The sequence below is a fragment of the Macaca thibetana genome, chromosome 7 (genome assembly GCF_024542745.1).
Source record: "Macaca thibetana thibetana isolate TM-01 chromosome 7, ASM2454274v1, whole genome shotgun sequence".
Taxonomy (NCBI): Eukaryota; Metazoa; Chordata; class Mammalia; order Primates; family Cercopithecidae; genus Macaca; species Macaca thibetana.
Genome location: NC_065584.1, coordinates 126854855 through 126881049, shown reverse-complemented (window position 1 = coordinate 126881049; position 26195 = coordinate 126854855). Strand labels below are relative to the sequence as shown.

At 48.5% G+C, this 26195-nt stretch overlaps 1 protein-coding gene across 5 annotated transcripts in view; it reads right to left on the bottom strand.

The window, feature by feature from the left end:
- Nucleotides 1-26195, bottom strand: part of CAPN3 (calpain 3) — a 58644-nt gene that overhangs the window by 4897 nt on the left and 27552 nt on the right. For 2 of the 5 annotated variants that reach the window (XM_050799429.1, XM_050799431.1), the window contains 13 exons: nucleotides 24237-24306; nucleotides 22527-22645; nucleotides 20610-20743; nucleotides 19413-19581; nucleotides 18413-18556; nucleotides 15804-15887; nucleotides 13825-13910; nucleotides 11329-11406; nucleotides 7411-7571; nucleotides 5245-5432; nucleotides 4088-4290; nucleotides 3292-3328; nucleotides 1139-1156 (listed from right to left, as the gene is read on the bottom strand). In XM_050799429.1, coding sequence (XP_050655386.1) covers nucleotides 1139-1156; nucleotides 3292-3328; nucleotides 4088-4290; nucleotides 5245-5432; nucleotides 7411-7571; nucleotides 11329-11406; nucleotides 13825-13910; nucleotides 15804-15887; nucleotides 18413-18556; nucleotides 19413-19581; nucleotides 20610-20743; nucleotides 22527-22645; nucleotides 24237-24306 — 1491 coding nt within the window. The other 3 variants (XM_050799428.1, XM_050799430.1, XM_050799432.1) reach the window with 3 other exon arrangements.

The following is a 26195-nucleotide window of genomic DNA, read 5'->3' as shown; positions in this document are numbered from 1 at the left end:
TGCATGGCGCCAACACTGGTGGGTGCGGTGCACCTGTAGGGAAAGCCCAGGGAAGGCAAGGCTGTGGGGATTGAGGCTGCAATGAAGAGAACAACGGGGCAGGCAGAGCCTCTCAGAGCAGAAAAGCAGCCCGCCCGGGCTCAGGCGTCACTGCCCTTCCATGCGGCTCATCTAGGACAGCTCAAGCAGATAGACCCATGGAAACAGCTCCCCAGCTTTGGCTCCCAGCAGGCTCCAGAGGCCCTGGCTTGCTCTGCCTTCTAAGCAAAGTGTCTTGCTCAAGCAGCTGAAGCTTGTGGGGATCCCAGAGCAAATGGAGGTCACAGTCTGAGGGAGGATGTGTAGGATGGATGTGATGTGGCCATGGAGCATCCCTGCCAGGCACACGCCAGCAGGCCTGAGTGTGGGTCTGGACAATGCAGGCCTTGAAGTGTAGGGGCCTGGCAGCAGAGACAGAGGGCAAGAAACACAGGTATTGGAGTAAACAGACATGGTTTCCAGTTCCATTTTCCCCACTTATTAGTTCTGTTCCTTGGGCAAGTTCACTTCTTTGAGTCTATCTCACCTATGAAAGGGGAAAAATAACAGCACCCTACTTTGTAGATACTGTTATAATTGGGGGAAAAAAAAACACAAAAAGAGAGTTTGACCCCAAGCACAGTGCCTGGCATGTGGTAGAGGTCCCCTGTGATGGATCCATCACCACCAGGCACCACCAGAAATGCTAGCACCAAATCTGATGGTGTATGATGGCCTCTTGTGGTTCAGGACACAGACTCTGGACCCAGACTGCCTGGCTCTAAGTACTGGCTCTGCCCCTCCCTGGCTGTGTGGCCTTGGGCAAGTTAGTCAATCTGTCTGTACCTTTTCTCCCTCTGAAAATGGGGATAGGGCTGTTGTGAGGATGGAATTAATCATGGAAATCACCTAGAAGAGTGCTTGGCACGTAGCCTTCCCCCAGCAAATCTCAGCTGTCATTACTGTACTCTCAGCCCCAGCAGGAGCTCAGGGAAGGAGGGGGAGGAGGAGGCAACTCTGGTGCATGCATGCATATGAGCTCCAACACACATGCACACACACACGCATGCACACACATGCATGAGTACACACACTTTGTGCTCTCTACCCACACACCTACCTTGGTTTTTTTCTTTTTCTGCACAAGAAAAGGAAACAGTAAATGCAGAATAAGTGAAAAGCAAGTTGCCAGAATGGCCAGTGGCTTTTGGCTTCCCTGTATCCTGGTCTTTAGCTTGGGGGTGAGGCTCCGGGGTCCAGAAATCTGAGTCACATGGAGCCAAAAAAGGGCATGGAGGGTGAAGGGAGAAAAGAATTCTTTCTCCCCCATGTCCAGACACCAGTGACTACTCTGCCATTGTTTTTGTAATTTACTCTTACTGCATATGGCAAGGAAAAGGATCTTCTGGCTAAGGCTTGCTTTCTTCCTTTTTTTAAAAAATGAAATTGGTGGCTGGGTGCGGTGGCTCACGCCTGTAATCCCAACACTTTGGGAGGCCGAGGTGGGTGGATCACCTGAGGTCAGGAGTTCAGGACCAGCCTGATCAACATAGTGAAACCCCGTCTCGACTAAAAAATACACAAATTAGCTAGGCGTGGTGGTGGGCACCTGTAATCTCAGCTACTCAGGAGGCTGAGGCAGGAGAATTGCTTGAACCGGGGAGCGGAGGTTGCAGTGAGCCGAGATCGCGCCACTGCACTCCAGCCTGGGCGACAAGAGCGAAACTCCATCTCAAAATAAATAAATAAATAGAAATAATAATAAAAATGAAATTGGTTACTAAAACACCAAAAACATGGCTCACTCAAACTGACCTGACAATGGATTTTGATTTATAGAATATTTTTAAAAATCTTCGAGCAACCATTTACCATAGGGAGGTTTTCTTTGGTAAAAGCAGCAGCTCTGGCAGGCTGCCTGGGCCTGTAATCCCTGTGGCAACTATCCGCTAAGCCGAGGGCCGCTGCTCCCTGTGTCTTCCAGATTGCCCACGGCCCCAACATTCCTGTTGACCCTCCACACTGGAGCCAAATGTCAGGTGAGAACTGCAGACAACTGTGTCAGTGCAGGGACATCAAAACCCCTGCACCTGCCTACTCTACTCAGGTGACATGCCAGCTCCTGTAAGCTTTTGAGTTTGCAGGTCCTGATCAATACTGTACACCGATGACCAGCATCCAGATGACCAGAACAGACCCCCCCACACCTACCACTAAAACCAATCGCCTGTGGTCATTCAGAAGGCACTTAGAGACCTGGGTCAGGGTCAGGATTATGACCATGACTCACTGCCCAGAAGGCTGTTCAGAGGGGTATTTGTCCTCCCATTGACCTATGTCATCCCCACAGACTGCCAACTGACTACAGCCCAAAGCCCCAAGGCAGTCACAAGGCTCAGCACAGAGAGCCCAACACACAGCACTCTGTGCTTCAGACTTTGGGCTTCGCACTGCCGGGGGCTGGCCTCAGCGTGGAGTCAGAGAGGCTGAATGTGAATTCCAACCCTGCCACTTACTGAGCTCTGTGAACTCAGAGCAGTCATTCAACCCCATTGAGCCCCTACTTCCTTTCTTGAACACCAGGGATTATAACCCCGTCTACCTCTCAGAAACCTCGCAAATATTGCGATAACACATGTGAAAAGTACCTTGTAAAGTGTAAAATGTGAAAAACACCTCTGTTTGAGTGCCCATGCTGTGCCAGACACTTCACATACATCATCTCATTGATGAAACCTCCCAAAAGGCTTGCGAGGCACATTATTGTCCCCGTTTTACAGAGCAGGAAACTGAGTGAGAGCGACTATAGAAATTGTCCGGGTCACCCCACTGGTAGGTGGAGGATCCAGGTGTCGACACCAGGTCCGCACCATCTTACTTTCTTTTCTCTAAGTGTGAAATCCAATGTTATCCAGGCTCAGAATCCAGTGTTCACTGCGGCTCTTGTCATCCCTTCCTGTGGTCTTGTTCCCTCCCTCTGATTGTTCAAATTGCTTCTCCCTTCCAGGACCCTCTCCCGTAATTCCCAGCCCCTGAACTGCCTCAATGGCCCCCGGTGCATAAGGCCCATTACTTCCGGCCATGCCAAGCAAGATTTGCAGTGCCATGGAGGGACTGCTCAGCACAGCCCAGACTCCCATTCCCTCTGCCACTGCCCACTGTCCCCTGCACCATCTGTCCCCTGCACCATCTGTCCCCTGCACCATCTGTCCCCTGCATGGTCAGAGAAGGGTACCCTCTGGACTTTCTACACAGAAGATCTAAACCACTCACCACTGGCCGATCCACGGAGATTGTATTTTCAACTTCCCTGTGAGGAACACAGACATGTGGGGTCTCAGTGTCACCAGAAGCAAGCAGGAAGCCCGTGGAGGGTTTGCTCTGGTGCACGGCTTCCCGCGGCCAAGCCAGGACCAGCCTCTAGAGAACCCCTGGAACTAACACCCCCAACCCCAGGAACCAGCCCATGTCAGCACCATCCCCAACAGCCAAGCCCAGGCACACAGGTTCTTGTTGGCATTGCTCAGAGCCCCCCATGGCCAGCCACCTACCCATGTACCTGGTGCGTCTTCCAAGGACAGAGATCAGAGTGACAGGGGCTATGAGTTCGTCTATGGTGACCAGGGACAGGATGTGGCTTTCCTGGCCATGCTAACCTAAAATTTCAAGCATCCCCAACACCTCCTATCCCTCTTCCGTACTTTATTTTTGCTCCATATCGCCTCTCCAAATCTAACGTGCTACGTATATTTTTCCTATCCATTATTGTCTCATATTAGAATATTAAGCTCCATGAAGGCAGGGATTTCTTTCTGTTTACTTCAGTACTCTAGGCCTAGTGCCTAGGAGAGTGCCTGGAACATAGTAGGTACTCAATAAATATCTGCAGAACGGATGAGTGAATGAATGGGGGTAATGTGGCCAGTGGCTCAGGAGCAGAAGACTTTCAGCTGGTCAACATATCCCAGGACCTCTGGAGGAGACGTGACTAGCTGCCTCACGCCTTCCATCTCTGGAGTGGGCCACGTGAGCTTTTAGAAACAGGTGGGAAAGCTGGGCGGGCACTCACTCGGAGAGGTTCCTCTTTTCAGAGAAGACCCGGAGGATGAATTCCCCCTCCTGGTGGGGCTCGTAGGTGGAGGGCACGATGACATACTCGCTGGGAGGCAGGCGGAAGCGCTGGGACACCTCCCGCATGTTGATGTAGGTTTTGCTCCTGGCCCTCGAGGCGTTGTACAGGAAGAAGTCCTTCTGCAGGTGCTGCCTGTTCCCGTGCATCTGAGACATGGGAGAGCCCGCGGGACATGAGCCGCTTGGGAGGGACGCCCTGTCCTGCCACAGCCACCTCCGAGGGTCCCTTCCCGACTCCCTGGTCACCCATGTCACAGTCTCAACCTCCCTACTTCAGACTCCCAAGGCTTAAATAGCCTCCCTACCTCACTTCCTTTTCTGTTGTGATTCACAGTGAATGGCAACTGTGCCATCCCCACACTCAGGGACACTTACCAGAACAGCTGCTCCTCAGCTCCAGAGCCCCTCAGGCTGGAAGGACCCCCAAGAAGGCCTAGAGGACTTGGCTGGGTTCTGAGGGAAGTGATTCCTCCATCCCAAGAGGGCAGCCACCCTCAGAATGCGTCTGTGTGACTGTGTGTGTGGCTGTGAGCATGGAGGGTGCGTGTGCAAAGGCGTGTGACACGCAGTGTCTGGTGCGAGGGGGAAAGTACACATCTGGGGGTGGTAGTCACAGGTCATGCAATGCCCCGAGGCACCTGCTCTGCAGTGGAATTAACGCGGGCAAGGCCCTCTCCTATCACAGTCCTGCCCACACACCCCACCAGGAAGCTTCTCGATGAGCCACAGACAGACTCGGGGCCCCCTGGGTAGTGCTGCACACAACTGCTGGCCGCTGCTGCTGCTATACCTCTTTGGGAACCTTGAGGAGAAACAGAAAGGAAGATGCTTCAGATCTGAATGGGGATGAGGAGCCTGCGGAAGGGAATGCCAGCAACTGCAGCCCGCATGTGGAAGCCTGATCCCCAGCACCCGTCCTGCCAGGCCCACCCCACTGCTGCTCCGATGCCCCCCTGGTATTTTTTGCTTATTACTAACACAAGTGGGCCTGATACCAGGAGCTCTGGGGGTCACTGAATATCGAGGAAGCCAGAGGACCCCTCTAGAAGCCCCTGGAAGCGTCCTCGCTGGGGAAGTATGTTTCCCGGGCTGGAGCCGATCAGGACTGCACACCTCATAGATGGCGAAGCCGATGGTGAAGAGATTGGCCCCCAGCTTCCGGTCCTTGCGCCGGTTCTTCTGCATCAGCGCCACCAGGAAGCTGCAAATCACCTCCGAGTCGTCAGGGTCATCGTCCTCCTCCAGGAGCTTCAGACGGTACTGAGGGTTGGTCCAGAAAGTATCTGCCCCCCCAGAAAGGAAACATGCATTCAGAGGGGCCTCTCAGAGGGCAGGAAGGAGATGAGACAGAGGGAACCTATTTATTTCTATGCCCTGCATCTAGGTGCTTAGAAAATATCAACAGAAAACACGATTCAGGCATTTGTCTATGCGGGGGGCGGGGTGCTCCCTTTATACAGATAGAGCTGTACTGACCGGATGTGTGGCTCTTCCTTCCTCTGAGCTTTCGTTCTCAGTCTTTGCTGATGATTTTGTTTTCCTTACCTGCACCTTAAACGCTGTTGGTGTCTGGAATCTGGTCTCGGCCTCTTCTCCTCTTACCTCACCCTTCCTGCCTCCCTAGGCAATCTTTCTTACTTCTGCTTTTTAAGTGCCCCCTACACACTCATGATGCCTGAGCCATATATCCCAGCCTCAATCTCTCTTACCTTTTTTTTATTTTTTATTTTTTGAGACACAGTCTGGCTCTGTTGCCCAGGCTGGAGTGCAGTGGCACGATCTCGGCTTACTGCAGCCTCTGCCTCCTGGGTTCAAGCGATTCTTCTGACTCAGACTCCCAAGTAGCAGGGATTATAGGCGCCCGCCACCATCCCTGGTTAATTTTTGTATTTTTAGTAGAGACGGGGTTTCCCCGTGTTAGCCAAGCTGGTCTTGAACTCCTGACCACAAGTGATCTGCCTGCCTCCACCTCCCAAAGTGCTGGGATTACAGGCATGAGCCACCGTTTCTGGTCTTTTATTTTTTGAGTTCTTATATCACCAAGTGCCATCTAATATGCGCATCCAATACTCTATTACAAATCTTCACTGGGATACTCTGCAGGAACCTCAACCTTTCCTTGTCCCAAGCTAAATTCCTTTCCCTATAACCCCACAGTCAACTCCACCAAAAACAACACGCTGATATTTCTCTCTTGTCTTTTTTATTTTTGTTGAGGCAGGGTCTTACTCTGTCACCCAGGCAGGAGTGCAATGGCACGATCATGGTTCATTGCAGCCTCAACCTCCCGAGTTCAAGCAATCCTCCTGCCTCATTTTTTAAATTTTTTGTAAAGATGAGATCTCACTATGTTGCTTGTGCTGGTCTTGAACTCCTGGGCTCAAGTGATCCTCCTGCTTCTGTCTCCCAAAGTGCTGGGATTATAGGCGTGAGCCACCCACCCAGTCTTGTGTGTCTTATGTTGTAATGTTGTCAGGTCCCCAACTGGGAATCTTGACATCATTCTTTATTCTTCCTTCCATACATCACCCAATATGCTCTCCCTAAATCCGCTCTCTCCCCTCTATCTCTGCTGCTACTGACTTGGTCTAGGTTTTCATCATCTCTGACTTAAACTATTGCAGCAGCTGCTAACTTGGTTCTCCAATACTGCCCTTACTGTTACTGACACAGTACTCACAGTCCCCGACTTAGGATGGTTCAGCTACAATTTTTTAACTTTACAATGTGAAAGTGATGCACATTCAATAGAAACTGGATTTCGAGTACTCATACAACCGTTCTGTTTTTCACTTTTAGTGCAGTATTAAGTAAGTTACATGAGATATTTAACATTGTATTGTAAAATAGGCTTTGTGTTAGATGATTTTGCCCTAAGGTTAGGCTGAGGTTAGTTAGGCTAAGGTCAGTGTTCCCAGCATGTTTAAGGTGGGCCAGGCTAAGCTATGACGTTTGGTGGATTAGGCATATTAAATGCACTTTCGACTCAGGGTGTTTTCAAAGATGGACGGGTTTATCTAGACATAACCTCATCATAAGTCAAGCAACATCTGCATTGTTCCCACAATTTCCTGCTTCAAAGTCACTACCAGCTCCCTACTGCAAACTTCTCAGCATGGTGGTTTCCTTCTCAGTAAAATAGGGAGAGTTTAATAAGATAGTGGACATCTGGAACAGAGAGACTTCATAAGCGCTAGTTAGGCTTCTTCTGCCTGGAACTTGTTCTGCTTGGACCCTCCCCCCATCAAGAGCATCTCTCACCTGGGAAGTTGCGGCAGCCTCCGGCTGAGCAACCCCGCACCCAGCGGCCCTCGTTCACAGACACTGTCCAGGTCTGAAGCTTGTCAGACTGCAGAGCGTCGGCCGTGAGGTTGCAGATCTCCAACTTTGTGAAATGGTAGATGAAATCCTCATAGGACATCCTGAGAGGTTGGAAGAAAAGAGAGACCCATATGGGAAAAGGTGAGGAGGGCTGGGAGTGGAAGACCCCAGGGCTAACACGCACAATAATAAAACAGTCACAGGAACTTGGCCAGGGTCCCAGAGGAGCCTCTGTTTCCTTTTCAGGGCAAACGCTGTCACTTCTGATGCATCTACTCCAAACCACCATCTTTCCTAACAATGATTCAAAAATGAGCCAGGCCCTGAAAGACAAATGTCGCATGCTCTCATATGTGAAAGCTAAAACAAAGTGTATGTAATGGAAGAGGGAGTAGATGGTGGTTACCAGAGGCTGGGAAGGGAAGGAGAGGGGAGAATGAAAAGGGGGTGGCTAATGGATACAAAATACAGTTAAATAGAAGAAATAAGCTCTAGTGCTCACCCGGGTGCGGTGGCTCACGCCTGTAATCCCAGCACCTTGGGAGGCTGAGACGGGTGGATCACCTGAGGCTAGGAATTCAAGACCAGCCTGGCCAACATGGTGAAACCCCATCTCTACTGAAAATACAAAATACAAAAATTAGCTGAGCATCATGGCGGGCACCTGTAATCCCAGTTACTTGGGAGGCTGAGGCAGGAGAATCACTTGAACCCAGGAGGCAGAGGTTGCATTGAGCCGATATTGCGCCATTGCACTCCAGCCTGGGCAACAGAGTGAGACTCTGTCTCAAAAAAAAAAAAAAAAAAAAAAAAAAGGCTCTAGTGCTCAGTAGCACAGTCAGTAAGGCAAACACAGCTAAACAAGAATTTATAGTATAGTGTGTGTGTGTATATACACACATATATATACAGACATATATATGTGTATATATATGTGTGTGTACACATATATATGTATTAAAATATATACGTATTGTGTAAAATATATAAGTAAACTGTATACATATTATCATCATTGATTTGGAAAACTCAAATTTCCTTGTAATGAGAAAAACTCTGCTACAAATTTACCTGCTGGTTTATGTCCAAACTTATATTCTACATATACCTCTTCAAGCTGAAAAATATGAAGGAATCTGAAGAAAAGGAAACTAAAATACTCAAACTGTCATGAGGCTTTGCTTTCATACTGTATATATATATACGTATATATACACACACACATTTAATACGTATACGTGTATACATATATGTATATATACACACACACGTCTGTATGTATATGTGTGTATGTGTATACATATATACATATATATTTTTTGAGACAGTCTCGCTCTGTTGCCCAGGCTGGAGTGCAATGGCGTGATCTTGGCTCACTGCAACCTCCACTTCCTGTGGTCAAGGGATTCTCCTGCCTCAGCCTCCCAAGTAACTAGGATTACAGGTTGCTTGCCATGATGCTCAGCTAATTTTTGTATTTTGTATTTTCAGTAGAGATGGGGTTTCACCATGTTGGCCAGTCTGGTCTCAAACTCCTAGCCTCAGGTGATCCACCCACCTCAGCCTCCCAAGGTGCTGGGATTACAGGCATGAGCCACCATGCCCAGCCTATAGTATCTTTCAAAATAGCTAGAGGAAAAGAATTGTAATGTTCCCAACACAAAGAAAAGATACATATTTGAGATGATGGTATCCCAATTACCCTAATTTGATCATTACACATTGTATATGTGTATCAAAATATATGTACCCCCAAAATATGGGTACATATGTACCCCCAAAATATATATAGCTATGATATATCCATAAAAAATAGAAGGCCAGGTGTGGTGGCTTACATCTGTAATCCCAGCACTTTTTTTTTAAGACAGGGTCTTGCTCTGTTGCCCAGGATGGAGTGCAGTGGTACAATCATAGTTCACTGCAGCCTCAACCTCCTGGGCTCAAGTGACCCCCTGCTTCAGCCTCTCAAATAGCTGGGACTACAGGCACACACCACCACACCTGCCTAATTTTAAATTTTTCTGTAAAGTTGGGGTCCCATATGTTACCCAGGCCCACATCCCAGCATTTTGGGAGGCCAAGGTAGGAGGATCACTTGAGCCCAGGAGTTTGAGACCAGCCTGAGCAATATAGCAAGGCCCATCTCTATTGTAGTTTTTAAATAAATTAAAAAATAAAGTAATAAAAACACAAAAAACCTTTCCCTTGACATGATACTAAGACAACTTTTTTTTTTTTTTTTCCCGAGACAGAGTCTCACTCTGTCATCCAGGCTGGAGTGCAGTGGTGCAATCTGGGCTCACTGCAACCTCTGGCTCCCGGGTTCAAGTGATTCTTCTGCCTCAGCCTTCCGAGTAGCTGGAATTATAGGCCCACGCCCATCATGCCTGGCTAAATTTTGTATTTTTAGTAGAGATGGGGTTTCACCATGTTGGCCAGGTTGGTCTCGAACTCCTGACCTCAAGTGATCCGCCCACCTTGGCCTTCCCAAGTGTAAGACAACATACTTAATGTCTGCCACAGTGTCAGACATTAAATATGTTGACAGAAGAATTATTATTTTCCCAAAAGGAACTAAGAAAAAGAGAACATTTTTTTTTTTCCCTAACATATTGGCCACAAGCCATGTTTCTCATTTTCTTTATTTTTTTTTTTTGTTTTTATTTTTTAGATATGGGGTCTCATGATGTTATTCCAGCTATACTTGAACTCCTGGGCTCAAGTGATCCTCCCACCTCAGCGTCCCAAGTAGCTGAGACTATGGCATATGCCACCATACCCAGCTTGCATCTCGTTTTCTAAGCGACTGCTCTTAGCTATTGCTTAAGCTTTATTATCATCATTGATTTGGAAAACTCAAATTTCCTCGTAATGAGAAAAGCTCTGCTACAAATTTGCCTGTTGGTTTATGTCCAAACTTATATTCTACATATACCTCTTCAAGCTGAAAAATATGAAGGAATCTGAAGAAAAGGAAACTAAAATACTCAAACTGTCATGAGGCTTTGCTTTCATATGGTATGAGGAATGTGATTTCCAACTCTAACACAACTCTCTTAATAAATACACCTAAAAGCTTTCTGCACCTCTGATCAGTTGTAATTGGAATACAAATAACATGGCAATAAAAATTAGAAACCCATAAAACCCATTTTCATTTTTTGTTCCTATCCATTCATTCTTCATTTACATACTTTTCCTTTTTAAGAAACTGAAGTATAACTTATGAACAATAAGGTGCAGAAATCTTAAAAAACAATGACTCCAACTCATGTATCTTGATGGGCGAGCTCAACAGAAATTCCATTCTCCAAAAGATTACCGTGTGTCCCACCGCTGTGCACCAGGCGCTGTGCCAGGTGCACGGAAAGGAGAGATTGTTTGGGAAAGAACAGACAAGCAAACAATTTTAAGGGTGATGAGCATCATAAATTAATCCCAGTCCTGGGGGAACTTAGGGGGCTCTCCTTAAGCTGAGACTTGAAGCCTGAGTAGAAGCAACCTGAGACGGTGAGGTTGACGTTGGAAGATCAGGGTAAGTGGAGCTTCCTAGGCTCAGAAAAGAACTGTGCTAAGGCCAAGGTGCATGTGGCTGGAATAGAGTATGCGGCGGAGGGGCACAGGGGAGGCAAGAGCCATGTCATGTTGGTCTGGTCCTGGGCTCAGTTGTCCCTGTGGCCTGGAAGGCTCCTCTCAGAACCTCATCCTTGCTGGGCCTTGGGCTGGAGGAGAAGAACACAGCCCACATCTCTCAAGGGCTGGAATCTGATAACCTCAGCTGGGGACTGACGTCTGAGATTTCCCCTCTTTTCCCCATCCCTTACCCTTCTGGGTCTTCCTGGGTTCTGGACTCACCAGAACTCTCCATCCTCAGTGACCTGGTGCTGCAGACGGGCCTTCTCATCTTTGTCCACAAAGCTCCAGTCCTTCCAACTGGTGGGAAAACGGAGGAATTAAGGAAGGAGGAAGAAGGGAAGGCCTGATGTAGGTTGGGATAGGAGAAATACAAAGAGTTGCAGCCACTGTGAACCACCAAAATATTGACCTCATGTGTTACCCTCAGTGTGAAACCCAATAGCAGTGACTTCTCACATCAAGACTGAGCCTAAACTCCTTAAATGGGCCTGCGAGGGCTTGACCCTTCTCCTCATCATACTTTAAAGGTTAAGAATTGGGTTCTGGGCCGGTCGCAATGGCTCACACCTGTAATCACAGCACTTTGGGAGGCCGAGGTGGGCGGATCATGAGGTCAGGAGTTCGAGACCAGCCTGGCCAATATGGTAAAACCCCGTCTCTATTAAAAATACAAAAATTAGCAGGGTGTGGTGGTGAGCGCCCATAGTCCCAGGTACTCAGGAGGCTGAGGCAGAAGAATCGCTTGAACCCAGGAGGCAGAGGCTGCAGTGAGCTGAGATTGCGCCACTGTACTCCAGCCTGGGTGGCAGAGCAAGACTCCGTCTCAAAAAAAAGAAGAATTCGGTTCTGGACATAGACAAACTGGGAGTTCCATTTAATAATAGTGCTAGCTATGCAACCTTGGGCAGGTCACTTAACCTCTGTCCGACTCTGCTTCCTCAATTGCAAAAGGAAAATGATTATGTCACCTGTTCACAGGGCTGGGCTAGGCAGATGAAATAATGCATGCAAAGCTGTTAGTAGAGTGCCTGTCATATAATAAGAAACTCTGAGTTACTAAGAAAAAAAGGCCAAGCCTGTAAACATCTCCTTTCCTGTGCCGGGAAACAGCCCAGCATTGTGTTTCTAAAGGCTGGGCAGTTTTCACACTCTCCCTCTCCTCACAATGGGGCCAATAACGTGCACATATGTTTCAGGCTCACTGAGGAGAATTCAACTAAACTAGGTGCTCCCTGGAAAGGTAAGGGGTTGAGGAGGTGCTTGGAGTCAGTGAGAGAGCCCTGCAGGGGACATGGAGATTCCTGAGACCAGGAGGAGGGATGCAGTAGAGGAAATCTCCTTGAGTGAACAGCGTTGGGTCCACTTGTCTCCAGGCCCTGTGATGGCAGCTTCATGGTAAGCAGGGTGGGGCCGCACACCAAGCTCTGAGGCTGGAGAACACAGCAAGGGTCCCTGCAGGTGACCTGGGCCAGTGAAGTAGACAACTGAGGAGTCACTGAGGGCCTTCCCAGAGCAGAGAGTCGCTCCCTCCAGGTAACCTTTCTCTACGCTTCCCCTCCCACCCAAACTAGGTGCGGAGGCCCCCTCTTTGTGATCCTTACTGTGGCATTGATCTCAATTATTGGTGTGTGCTTGCCTGTCCTTCCCCGGACCTTAAACCCACAGGCACAAGGCCCATGAGTCTGCGTTCATTTCTACATCCCCAGACGGTAGCCTAGGGCCTGGCAGAAGTCAGCACTGAGGAAGTAAGGATTTGTAGCGTGGATAAGTGAAGGAAGGCATGTGAATGTCTGCAGGAGGCAGTCAGGACACGAGGATCGGCCCCTAATCACAGTGTATCAAGGGAGGCTGTGGGTTCACAGAATATTCCCAGTGCCTTGACCTGTGCCTCCTATGTAGTAGGTGCCCAAGAAACATTTGCTAAACGAATGACTGAACAAACCAGTAATTACATGCTGGGCTAAGAGGTACCCAGCGGTACATAAGCACAGAAGCCAGGGGCCCAGGCTGCCTGGGGGTGGTCCTTCTCCTCTACTGAGTCCTGCCATCCCCCTCTCGAAATAAGAGGAGCTCATGGGCTCATTCAGTAGTGAATCGCCTCCCATTCAGTAGAGGTCATCAGGAACCAGTGGGACCATGGAAGTTTTGCAAATGTGCTGGAGCCGTCAAAATAACTTCCCATGTTTGTTATTTTTGTTGCGCCCAGTCTATTCCTTTCCGTGATAAGCAGTAAAATTCAAAGGGCTCTTGTGCCTTCATACAGGGATAGCATGGGTAAGGAAATCTTGGCAATGGCTCAGAACTTTCCAAAAACAGTCCCATTTACTCCTCATAACAGCCCACACAGTAAGTGCTAATAATACTGTTCTCATTTTACAGGTAAGGCAACACAAGACTCCAAGAAGGGAAGTCACTTGTCTAGCCCAGACCCCTGCATTCATACTCTTTTCCTGCCTGGACCTTCCCCACGCTTTCTGGAATCCTTCCTTTTCAGCCCATGGCTGTCAGTAACCTCTCTGGGTCCCCGGCACCCCGCTTCTGCTCCTGGCCCTTCCCTGGAGCCAACACTTGTGCCCCTCTTCTCTGTGGATCATTGGTTTTGAGGGTGATCTTATACCAAGCATCTTCAATACTCTCATGGCTCAGTTCCCAACACAGCCTTGTCCGGGGCCCTGTTGTCCCCCACTGCCAATCCCGTGGGGTCCCCTCACCTACCCATCACTCCAAGAGCCGTTCCACTCCACCTGGCCCCAGGGATTCCGCAGCCGCACCAGCTTCACTTTCTCACCTTTGAACAGGACCTTAAGACAGAGAAAGAGCTCTCATGCTCCGCAGCCTGTCTGGAAAGGGAATCTTCTGTCTTGCCCTGCGGGCTGGGAGGGGGCTGGGGGGCAAATCCCTTACGGGAGGGTGTTCTGCCTGACTCTGGCCAAGGAGACTCATCAGAAGTGTGCTGGGGAATGGAAGGGTCAGACCTTTCCTCCTGAGTCTGCCTGATTTAGGGTTTGGCCATCTCCTCTCTATCTTCTAAGAGGCAATTTTCTCAGGAACATCCTGCTATTATGAGCTTCAGGGGAGGAGGCGGGGCATAAACAGTAAGGCCTGCTAGCACATCAGGTGTCTTCAAATAAATGAGAAAAAAGGCCTCTGCTGGCCAGGTGTGGTGGCTCACGCCTGTAATCCTAGCACTTTGGGAGGCCGTGGCAGGCAGATCACAAGGTCAGGAGTTCGAGACCAGCCTGACCAACATGGAGAAACCCCCGTCTCTACTAAAAACACAAAAATTAGCTGGGCCTGGTGGCACGCGCCTGTAATCCCAGCTACTCAGGAGGCTGAAGCAGGAGAATTGCTTGAATCCAGAAGGCGGACGTTGCAGTGAGCCAATATTGTGCCACTGCACTCCAGCCTGGGTGACAGAGTGAGACTCCATCTCAAAGGAAAGAAAGAAAAGAAGAAAGAAAAGAAAAGAGAAAAAGAGAGAGAGAGAGAGAGAGAAAGACAGACAGACAGACAGACAGACAGACAAAAGGCCCCTGCTGACTGAGGAACTACAAACAAGCAGACTTCCTCCGGTCTGCTGCAATGGGCCGATGCAGGCAACTGCCCCTCTCAGCCCATCCCTCTGTACAGGGCACAACCTGCCCAACTGTGTGCAACAGGCCTTACAATGTTCCTGTCTCAGACATGGCCCAGGAAAGCCCAGAAGTCCCAGAAGGACCAAAACAGAACAGTCAGCCTCTCGTATCCATGGCTTTGGCATATAACCAATTGTGGATCAAAAATATTCCAAAAAACAATGGCCGGGCGCGGTGGCTCAAGCCTGTAATCCCAGCACTTTGGGAGGCCGAGGCGGGCGGATCACAAGGTCAGGAGATCGAGACCACAGTGAAACCCCGTCTCTACTAAAAATACAAAAAATTAGTCGGGCGCGGTGGCGGGCGCCTATAGTCCTAGCTACTCAGGAGGCTGAGGCAGGAGAATGGCGTGAACCCAGGAGGCGGAGCTTGCAGTGAGCCGAGATCGCGCCACTGCACTCCAGCCTGGGCAACAGCGTGAGACTCCGTCTCAAAAAAAAAAAAAAAAAAAAAAAAAAAAAAAAAAAAAATTCCAAAAAACAAAGAAAAAACAATAGAAAGTAATACCAAAAAAACCCCAATGCAGTGTAACAACTATTTACATAGCATTTCCATTGTGTTCAGTACCATAAGTAATCCAGAGATGATTGAAAGTATACGGGAGGATGTGCATAGGTTACATGCAAATACTACTCCATTTTATAGAAGGAATTTGAGCATCTGCAGATTTTGTTAACATTGGGGCTTCTGGAACCAGTCCCCGTGGCTACCCAGAGACAAATGTAGCTTTCTGAACGTGAGAGAACAGGAAGCTCAAGAACACATGAAACCAACTTTGTAAAAACAAAGTTAAATGATATTTCAATTTATTCATTGGAAATGTTGGAAAAATTGCCATCTTTAGCTCGAAAAGCAAAGATAAACAAACTATGCATCAACTGTGGCAGGATCCACCTTTACCAGTTTCACAGGCCCCTCTGCGTGGCTTGGACCTTGAACTGAATGTCCTGATCAGAGGCAAGCTCTGCAGACAGGGAAGGGGCCCCAACAGCTAAGTCCTGACTTCAGGAGGTTAACCCAGGAGGGTGCCCCTGCCCCACCAAGCCCCACCAGGCTCACCTCATCCAGCCCCGTGACAGAGTAGGCGTGACCTCTGACCAGCCCGCAGGCCATTCTTGTCTCATACTGAACGGGAACGATTGTCTGTAAAGCAGTAACCAGAGAGCCTATTAGGGGCAGGGAAACAGAAGTTCTGCTGCTTGGAGGCAAAGTTCATACTAGTTCATTTTCCGGGCTCTGTGAAGACACAGGCCACTCTGCTCGCTGAAGGTGTGCCTCATGACCACGAACAGACCTTCACTGGCTCTTTAAGAGTGTCAAGAGACACAGCTCCAGACAAGCTGGTCTCCCTGAGAAGGCTCTGTCCTGACCATCAGAGAGCAATGTGGATGCTGGGATATGGGGTGGGTAACAGCGTCCCTGCCCCTCCTTTCTGGATTCCTTAGTATCCTTCAAAGGAGGAAGGGGTAGAGTTGGAGGCTGCCCTGGGCTTCAGGATCCCCCTTCCCCTGAGGCCATCCAGGGTTGACTATTCCTGGAAGAGAAAGGGGTTGAGAAAAGGGGTTAGATGACACGTAAGTCTAGCTTTTTCTTTTTTCTTTTTCTTTTTGTTTTTTCAAGCCAGAGTCTCGCTCTGTCGGCCAGGCTGGAGTGCAGTGGTGCGATCTCAGCTCACCGCAACCTCCGCCTCCTGGGTTCAAGCGATTTTCCTGCCTCCCTCCCGAGTAGCTGGGATTACAGGCACGTGCCACCATGCCCAGCTAATTTTTTGTATTTTTAGTAGAAACAGGGTTTCACCATGTTAGCCAGGCTGGTCTCGAACTCCTGACCTCAGGTGATCCACCCACCTCAGCCTCCCAAAGTGCTGGGATTACAGGCATGAGCCACCATGCCCGGCCAAGTCTAGGCTTTTTCTTTACATCCCCTCACCTCCTCCACAGCCACCTAGAACATAATATTCAAGAAATCAAGAGTCCCAGTGCCCAGGGAGAGAATTCTGAGAAGGCCCGAGGAGATCCCTGCTCAGACACGACTGTGCCTAAGGGGTAGCTCTTCCATTTGCAGAAATTTCCAAGCTGCAGCCATGGGGGATCCTTGGCAGAAGGGTAGGATCACTAAAGTCCCATGAGCCCTGGATAGGCTCTCTATGGCTTCCGTGTGCCGACTAACGTAACAGCTTTAAAATGAGCTTCCCACAGCCTTGCTAGGCTGCAGAATTCCTAGAGCCTTTTTCAGGGTGAGGGGTATGGGTGGAGCCAGGGCTTTTGGCATCTCAGCCTCTCCCAGATCTCAGTCTCTTCCAGATCTCAGTCCTCATGATCCAGATCATGCTGAATGGACTGGGAGGGGGCGGGAGACTCATTAATCCTTAGTTGTAGACCTGGGAAGCTGCTTGAAATGAGTCTTCTGTCATTACCTAAGCATATCATTCAACCCAGCAATTCTACTGCTGGGAATCTGTCCTATGGAAGTCACCATGGATGTATACAAAGATGTATCTATTGGAACGTTCATTATAGCATTTTAGAATAGTAGCAAAACAAAACAAAGAAAAAAAACTCAGCTTTCCAATAATAGGGTATCGGGTAAATAAATTATAACATATCTGCGTGTTTGAATATTGTGTAGCTACTAAAAAATGTTACAGGAGAATACTTTGGGCACATTAAGAATATCAAACTAGGCTGGGCGCAGTGGTTCACACCTGTAATCCCAGCATTTTGGGAGGCTGGGGCAGGTAGATCACTTGAGGTCAGGAGTTCAAGACCATTCCAGCCAACATGGTGAAACCCCATCTCTACTAAAAATACAAAAATTAGCCAGGTGTGGTGGTGTGCACCTGTAATCCCAGCTATGTCAGGAGGCTGAGGCAGGAGAATTACTTTTACTTGGGCAGCAGAGGTTGCAGTGAGCCGAGATGGCACCACTGCGATCCAGCCTAGGCAACAGAGCGAGACTTGGTCTCCAAAAAAAAAAAAAAAAAAAAAAAAAAATCAAACTAACTGAAAAAAGCAGGCTGCAAAGAGGTACATACAATATGAAAACATTTAAAAAATAAAAATACAGATTCAGTGTGTGCATAGAAAAATCCTGGAAGAGCATATACTAGGTGTTAAGAGTGGTTATCTTTACATGGGGAAAAATATACGTGAAATTTTCTTCTGTGTTTTTCTGTATGGCTCAGTATTCTCCAGTGAGCAGGTATAACTTATGAAAGTATTAGAATATAAACGCTACAAGAGGGAGACCTTGCTTTTTCCACAAATACTGAAAAAGAGGAGAGAATTTGCTTTGCTAGAGGAGTGCCTGGAGCATAGTAGGAGCTCAAAAATAAGTGCTGAATGAATAAATGAATACATTAGAAGAGGAAAAGTAATTTAAAATAATTTAAGTCTCTCTGCTATTTCTGTCTGATAGTTCGTTATAAGAGGAACTGCCTGGACCATGGAATATGCAGAAACTCCAGCAGAGATTCCCTCCAAAATCCTGGTTCTTGCACGTTCTTCAGGAGCCTTGGCTGAGCAAGTTATTTCAACCCAGACCCTTGGGAGGAGGCAGGTAGGGGTGTGTGGGTAAGGCCCTGGCTGCTGAGGGGAGTCTGACACTGGCAGGGCGGGGTCGTGTGGGTTGGAGGGATGGTCAGTCCTGATAATCGGAGGCATACACACCCGGGTCGGTCTTTCAACTGAGGCTCTGGGGTCGAGGTCTGAGTCCCGGAACAGCGAGTTATCCATATTCCTCACCATCCGTGCAATCAGCTCTCCCATGTTCAGACCAGAAGGAGAGGTTCCATAGGTCATGTTCGTGCCATCCTGAGGCCCAACAGAGAGAGCAGGGAACAACCCAGGAGAGGGAAAGAACAAATACAGAAGGGTGGAAAGGGAAGGAGAGAGGAGGAAGAGATGGGACAGACAAAGGGAGAGAGGAGAGATCAACAGAGCACGAATGGAGGAAAGATGGAGAAAAATGATACAGGAAAAAAAAGTTCATCCATGCTGTTGTGTGCTAACTCATCTTCCAAGCTCCACCGGGCGTGTTATGGGGAGAAAGGGACAGGAATTCAGCTTGGACCCCATCCTCCCCGATGGAAACCACTAAGCCTATCATAGCAATATACTGAGCAGCCCTCAGGGAAGACATGCCCCCTGAAGGAGGCCTGGCCACGGGTGGCCATCTCCCTACCCTTGGCTCCTGTCTCAGTTCACAGCATTTCTTTGCACTGAAAGGGGCTGCGGGTTTAGCTTCTCCCAGGTAACAACACAAAGCCCACGTCCCAAGTGGGGGGTGTGGTGAAAGTGCAGTGACTGGGAGGCTTTCTTAGGGAAATGGGGGGCTCAGGTCCACAGCCAAGTATGTGACCAGCTTAATGGGAGCGTGCTGAGACTGAGGAGCATCAGCAAGGGAGGCCTCCACTGACACAGGCCTCTGGACTGATTTCCACTGACATTCCAGAGCTTGAAATGTCCCTGACTAGTGTCTTTATTGAAAATCCCCAAGAACTGTTCTCCCTTGAGAAATGCCCAGTCCTCAAAGTTGACAGCCAGTTCCTGCTTCCTCAAATGAAACATGCACTCTGTCCCACACAAAAGCTCTGTGCTGCCCTTCATTGGGTAAAAGGCTTCCTGACACTTGGAGCTCCCTGCCCTGTGCCCCATACCCCAGACTTACATCAATGGAGCAGCCCATGAGGGAGCCTCTCTCGATGGCTTTCTTCATGATCTTGTGCATGTCACTAGGAGCGTCCCTGATCTCAAAAAACTCTGTCACCCCTCCTGTGAAGTCCTCCATGGCCTCTGTGGTGTTCCCACCTTTCAGAGCTTCGTAGGAACCATGGAGCCTTAGAAAGAGGATGAAGACCAATTTGGGGTCACAGAGTTCCAGGAAACAAAGCCCAGGTACCACTGCCACCAGAACTTTACCTCTTGGATGCTGTGATGTTCTTTCATCAATTCCACATTAACCCTGTGAGCTAATGGGGTGGAAACGATTCCCTTTCTTCATAAACGAAGAAACTGAGCTCAAGAGGCTAAGTGACCCACCCAAGACCACAGAGAGCCAGAGGCACTGGGATTGAAACCCAGCTATTCCCACTTCCTGAGAGCTATTTTCACTACATCCTGAACCTTGAGGAAGGGCTGCATTAAAGTCATTAGCAGCTGCCGGTGTGGTGGCTCACACCGGCAATCCCAGCACTTCGGGAGGCCGAGGCTGGTGGATTGCATGAGCCCAAGAGTTCGAGACCAGTCTGGGCAACATGGCAAAACCCTGTCTCTACAAAAATTAACTGGGCATGGTGATGCCCACATGTAGTCCCAGCTACTTGGGAGGCTGAGGTGGGAAGAGCACCTTGAACCCTGAAGGTCAATGCTGCAGTGAGCCGTGACTGCACCACTGCACTCCAGCCTGCGTTACGGAGTGAGACCTTGTTTCAAAAAAATTTTTTAAATCCATTATTAGCATCTGGGGTGAGCTTTTAAGTTGAGAGACAACATGGTTTTATAAATCTGCTATAAGCACGTGAGGTTGAGCCAAGCAAGACCCTGGGATCTGAGTTCCAGAGATACGATGCTCTGATCCAAGACTTGCAATGCCACCACGGAGGCGCAATGAAAGAACTCGCCTTGGTAAGCTCAAGCTAAAGGTCTTCTAGGCAAATCTTCATTTCTACTAGTAAATGTAATGTTTTTAATTAGAGCTGTTGCTGCCTGGAACTGATCCCTAACTTTGGGTCACAGTTGGACACCAACACCCACACATATGCGTGTACAGAGGCACATGCCTCTTCCTGTGAGTGAGGCCTTGGCTGGATTTTGCAACCCCCTTTCTCACCTCTAGTCCCATCTCACATTCCAAAGTGTTGCTTACTTAGCATAAGCCTTCTCCAGCAGAGCGCTCCAGAACTCATTGCGGTGGTTGGACTTGGTGAAAACCAGTTGATTGTTGTAGGTTGGCAGGCAGTCATCAATAACTACGTCCACCCACTCTCCATAGCGCCAGAACTGCACAGAAGCGTCAAGCACAGAGTCACATACTCAAATTACTGTTAGGAAATGTGTCCTTCCTCCACATTCCTCAGGGGGTTCTTGGATCCCAAAGCAGCATCATTTCCTAAACTCTGCATCTGGGTGCCTGTTCATCCTATTCTGGTTTGGGGTGTGTGAATCTGTCTCTAACTGGACTGTGTGCTTTTCGAGGGCTGGAAGTGAGTTACATACACTTCATGTCTTCCACAGAGTCCAGCCCTGTAATGGGTACAGTAGGTGCTCCATGAGTGTCTTAAGATGTAAGATTTTCATTCTCCTGCTCAGCAGGTCGGGGGCAGGGCCTGGCTGTCAGTGCTCTCAGGTGCCCCCAGCTGATTCAATGTGGCCAGGGTTGGGAACTATGCAGTGAAAGCACTGTACTGATTTAGGTTTTTTGCTTGTTTGTTTGTTTTTGACAGAGTCTCACTCTGTTGCCCAGGCTGGAGTGCAGTGGCGCAATCTCGGCTCACTGCAAGCTCCGTCTCCTGGGTTCACGCCGTTCTCCAGCCTCAGCCTCCCGAGTAGCTGGGACTACAGGCGCCCACCACTACGCCCGGCTAATTTTTTGTATTTTTTTAGTAGAGACGGGGTTTCATCGCGTTAGCCAGGATGGTCTCGATCTCCTGACCTCGTGATCCGCTTGCCTCGGCCTCCCGAAGTGCTGGAATTACAGGCGGGAGCCATCACTCCTAGCCTTGATTTAGGTATTTCTTGATGCCAAACTGAAGAACAAGGATTGAAATGGAGGAACAAAGTGACCCAGAATCTATTCTAGCTGTAGCAGGAACATTGTCCAATCATTTCAAGTTTGGATGTTGCTCTTTTTTGAATGAATCAGTTTGAACTGAAAAGAGCCAAATGCAGTTTAGTCTCCTTTTCAATGGCACTTTCTCCCTCATTGAAAAGAGAACAGAAATCTATCTGATATTTGTGTTTAAGGCCCTTTAGATCTAAGACCCTTTAAATGTGCCATGTTCCCAAGGCAGCAGGAGGGGGAGTCTGAGCCTGGGGATAGACCTTTTCTGAGGCCTTCTGTGCTGAGGTGCAAGATCAGCAGAGCAAGAACTGGTAACGTGGGTCATCCTGGGACATGAGGGAGCCTTTGAGGCTGGAGACAGGCTGACTCCCCAGCATCCCAGAACCTACGAGACCCTCACAGGTAGAACTCAGTTTGGTTCTGCTCTAGCACTAGCTCTATGCCAAGATGACTGGCACTCAGAAAACTTCCAGTAACTGGATGGATTCTAGAACCATCGGACTCAGTTCTAGGGCAGACAAGAAGCCTGATCCCCAGGTTAAGCAGACTCTTCTTCCAGGGCTTGGAAGAGAGGCGTGATAGCCTCGGTACTGCCATGCCTTAGAGAGGAAGAAGTACACAGGAGCCCTGGACAGGGGTTCCTGTACAACCTGAAGGGTCCTGTGGTGTCCCGGGGCTAGTATCTTAGGGACCTACTTGAGAAGCGCTGCAGGCAGTAACGGCAGCCAGACAGCTGCAAAGACAAAAATAGACCCACAGTAAACAGGACGTCTTCCTGCCTTTCTGGGACATAGTGGAAGGTGGTGGGGGAGGGATTAGGGATCCAGAGATAAGAGCAACTGCTTCCTCCCAGGCCTGAAGCCTTAAGGGGGTCCATGCCCACTGTTGCTGCTGGGGTTAGATGGGTGGAAAGTTTCCTCCAGCTTCTGGGAAGTCAAGACCAGGAGACCAGCGGTGGGTGTCCTGCAGCTGACCCTCTTAACTACACTCTCATTACCTCACCTGGAAGTGGAAGATCCCTGCGTAGTTTTCGATGAAACTTTGATCATGGGGTATGACTCGGAAAAGAAGGCGCTGGTTCAGGGTCAGGCAGGCGATGGCTGCGAGAAACCAGCAGTCCCCTGCAGGCAGACACAGGGCACAGATTGTGAGCAGTCCTGCTCCTCCTGGGAAGAAAAAGCCCCAATCCCAGCCAGCCACTCCACTTCCCTGGTGCCCACTGTCCTACTTCCAGATCTGACCTTACAGAGGTGTCAACCCAGGGAAGGAGAACTGGACAGGAATTCCTTGACAATATGATCAACAGGTAACTTACTCCCTGTGACTAGACATTTTCCTCAAGGCTGCAGGCAGTTCCTCCAACTGCAGTATAAACTCACTTCCTTTTTAGGCCTCAATGGAGACAGAGCAGTAGGTGATCATAACCGGGCTGTTCTTCCTAACACCTGTAGGAAATCCGCCCTGCCCCGTGCCTTTGCAATGTGAGTCCAATTCCTCTTCCGACCTCAGCGAAGACTGAGCATCAGAGAACCATCCACCAAGATGATTGGTACTGGAAGGAAGGCCAGGTAGGCAGCTGCCCTGGAACCGGTCTCTAGGGGGCAGTGAGGCATTGCCGGCAACGGAATGAGAGCGGGACATTTTCTTACTCTCTAGAGTTCTTTTCTGACAGAGTACTGTATGTAGTTGGAGGTAACACTTTGCGCTCTTGCTCTCTCTCTTTCTCTCTCTCTCTCTCTCTCTGTGTGTGTGTGTGTGTGTAATAGGGGGTGTACCTGGTCATAGAGCTGCCTTCTAAGGAGGATGGGTTAAGTGAAATGCAACTGAGAGTGTGCAGGGGAGACGAGAGCTGCCTGCAGCCACCCTCCCCTACCCTCCTCGGAAGCAGCCAGTCTTTCCTTGGAAAGAGTGTATTGGTTTGAAGGTCCCAGAGTATTATGTCCAGGGCTCTGCAGGAAGCCTTCCCCCAGGTGCAGGAACCCAGATATTCATCTGATTTCTTCTCAGCCTCCCTTTCTGGAACGAAATAAGACAAATTCCTTTCATTTGGTCTTGGGTGCCCCTTTTCCTCAAATTTAAATTGTTTGTTGATGTTCTCTCCAATTTTACTTCACAGAGCTTGCTTATAGTCCACACCAAAGACAATACTTTCTGAACAAGAGGTCGAGAGAGAGGAAGATCAGATAGAGCAGCCAAGCTAACCAAAGAGAAAATTAGATGCTCATCTACATGGCAGATGCCATCTTTGTTGAAAGACTCCTTTAATACGGAGCTGTGCTGGGGCAATTTAAACAGGGGTTCCAGTTACAAGTGCTTTCCTTGGCGATGCCTTTTGTGTGTATCTAGAGTCTCCATGCCCAAGGGGCATGCTTGGTGCACAGTCAGAGAGCTGTCTTCCAAGAAAGACGGGTACAGGGAAAAGCAGGGCTTTTGTCATGCTGAGTGGGGTATGTAAGTGTCCTTGAGATGCTGGAGAGGAGGCCACAGGATGCAGATACCCCCTGTGATGCATGGCAGAGTGCGAAAGAGGCATATAGGACGAAACGAAGCCATCGCCAGCATGTAAACGACCATAAAGCAACTGTTATAAAAAATCTTCCAAAAAGTTACTAGAAGCAAGAACAGATTGTCCCTTTACCTCCTGGAAAGGGATCACACCTTGTAATCACCCCTTGATCATCTGGCAGGATCTGATATGAGGCACTTTCCTACCTAGATCTCCTTGACAGATGTCAGTTCTGTTGGCTCCATCAATGATAAATCGGGGATTCTCGCAAATTTCCTGTGAAACGAAAAGGAAATGACCAGGTAATAATAATAGTGTGTGTATATATAGAATATTTATTTATTTATTTATTTATTTTTTTCAGACAGAGTCTCACTCTGTCCCCAGGCTGGAGTGCAGTGGTGTGATCTTGGCTCACCACAACCTCTGCCTCTGGGGTTCAAGTGATTCTCCTGCCTCAGCCTCCCAAGTAGCTGGGACTAGAGGCATGCACCACCACGCCCAGCTAATTTTTGTATCTTTAGTAGAGATGGGGTTTCACCATGTTGGCCAGGATGGTCTCCATCTCTTGACCTCGTGATCCGCCCGCCTCGGCCTCCCAAAGTGCTGGGATTACAGGTGTGAGCCACCGCGCCCGGCTTCAGTAGCTATTATTTATGGAGTTCCATTATGTAGTGTTCCTGATAGTATTCCATTCGGCCCTATGAAGGGAATACTATCATTCTTATTTTTCAGATAATGAAAGTGAGGCCCAGCGAGGTTAAGAAACTCGTGCAAAGACAAACAGCTAGTAAGTGGCAGAAGCCAGATGCATGTCTCCTTTTTATATTGTCCCATGCTGCTTCCCACACTGTCATACTATCCGAGTAAGGATGCACTTTGAGAGTTAGGGCAGTGTCGGCCGGGCGCGGTGGCTCACGCCTGTAATCCCAGCACTTTCGGAGGCCAAGGCGGGTGGATCACTTGAGGTCAGGAGTTCGAGACCAACCTGGCCAACATAGTGAACCCCTGTCTCTACTAAAAATACACAAATCAGCCAGGCATGGTGACAGGTAATCTCAACTACTTGGGAGGCTGAGACAGGAGAATCAAAATAATAATAATAATAAATTAATTAAAATAAAATATAGATTCAGTGTTTTGTTTTGTTTTTGAGACAGAGTCTCACTGTGTCACCCAGGCTGGAGTGCAGTGGTGCCATCTCGGCTCACTGCAAACTCCGTCTCCCAGGTTCAAGCAATTCTCCTGCCTCAGCCTCCCGAGTAGCTGGGACTACAGATGTGTGCCACCACGCCTGGCTGGTTTTCGTATTCTTAGTAAAGACTTCTTTTTTTTTACGCCAGAAGCAATTGGAGCAGTATATTTAAGATGCTCAAGGAAAGAAAATGTGAACCAAGGATTTATATACAACATGACTTCTTTTATTCATTTCAAGAATAAGGGATGTGGGCAAACTGTTTCTAATACATAAGAATTCAGGGAATATTGTTCCCAGAAGCTCTTCCTAAGGAATATACTAAAGAATAACTTTCAGACAACCAGAAGGTTTAGAAGGACATTAACATAAGAACTGGGAATAAGTAGTTAGTATATCGTTATTTGTAGATTTAAAACTACATGATGGCTGGGTGCAATGACTCACACCTGTAATCGCAGCAGTTTGGGAGGCCGAGGTGGGTGGATCACGAGGCCAGGAGTTCAAGACCAGCCTGGCCAACATGACGAAATCCCCTCTCTACTAAAAATATAAAAATTAGCCAGGCGTGGTGGCTCATGCCTGTAGTACCAGCTACTCAGGAGGCTGAGGCAGGAGAATTGCTTGAGCCTGGACGCAGAGGTTGCAGTGAGCCAAGATCGCATCATTGCACTCCAGCCTGGGCGACAGAGTGAGACTCTGTCAAAACAAACAAACAAAACAACAACAACAACAACAAAAAAGCCCAACAAAGTACATGCTGATTAAAGGGAGGATGTAAAGTATGTAATATATTGCCTATAGTGTTCGGGCAATGAACAACTATTTAAAACCATTTTAAATGAAAGGTGAAAGAAGAAAGCCTATGGAAAGACTACACTGTTTTCAGGAATTATTTTGGTAATGATATTATTAATATTGTTATTCTGCAGCTTAATCAGACAAACAAAAGTAGAGGAAATTCATTGCC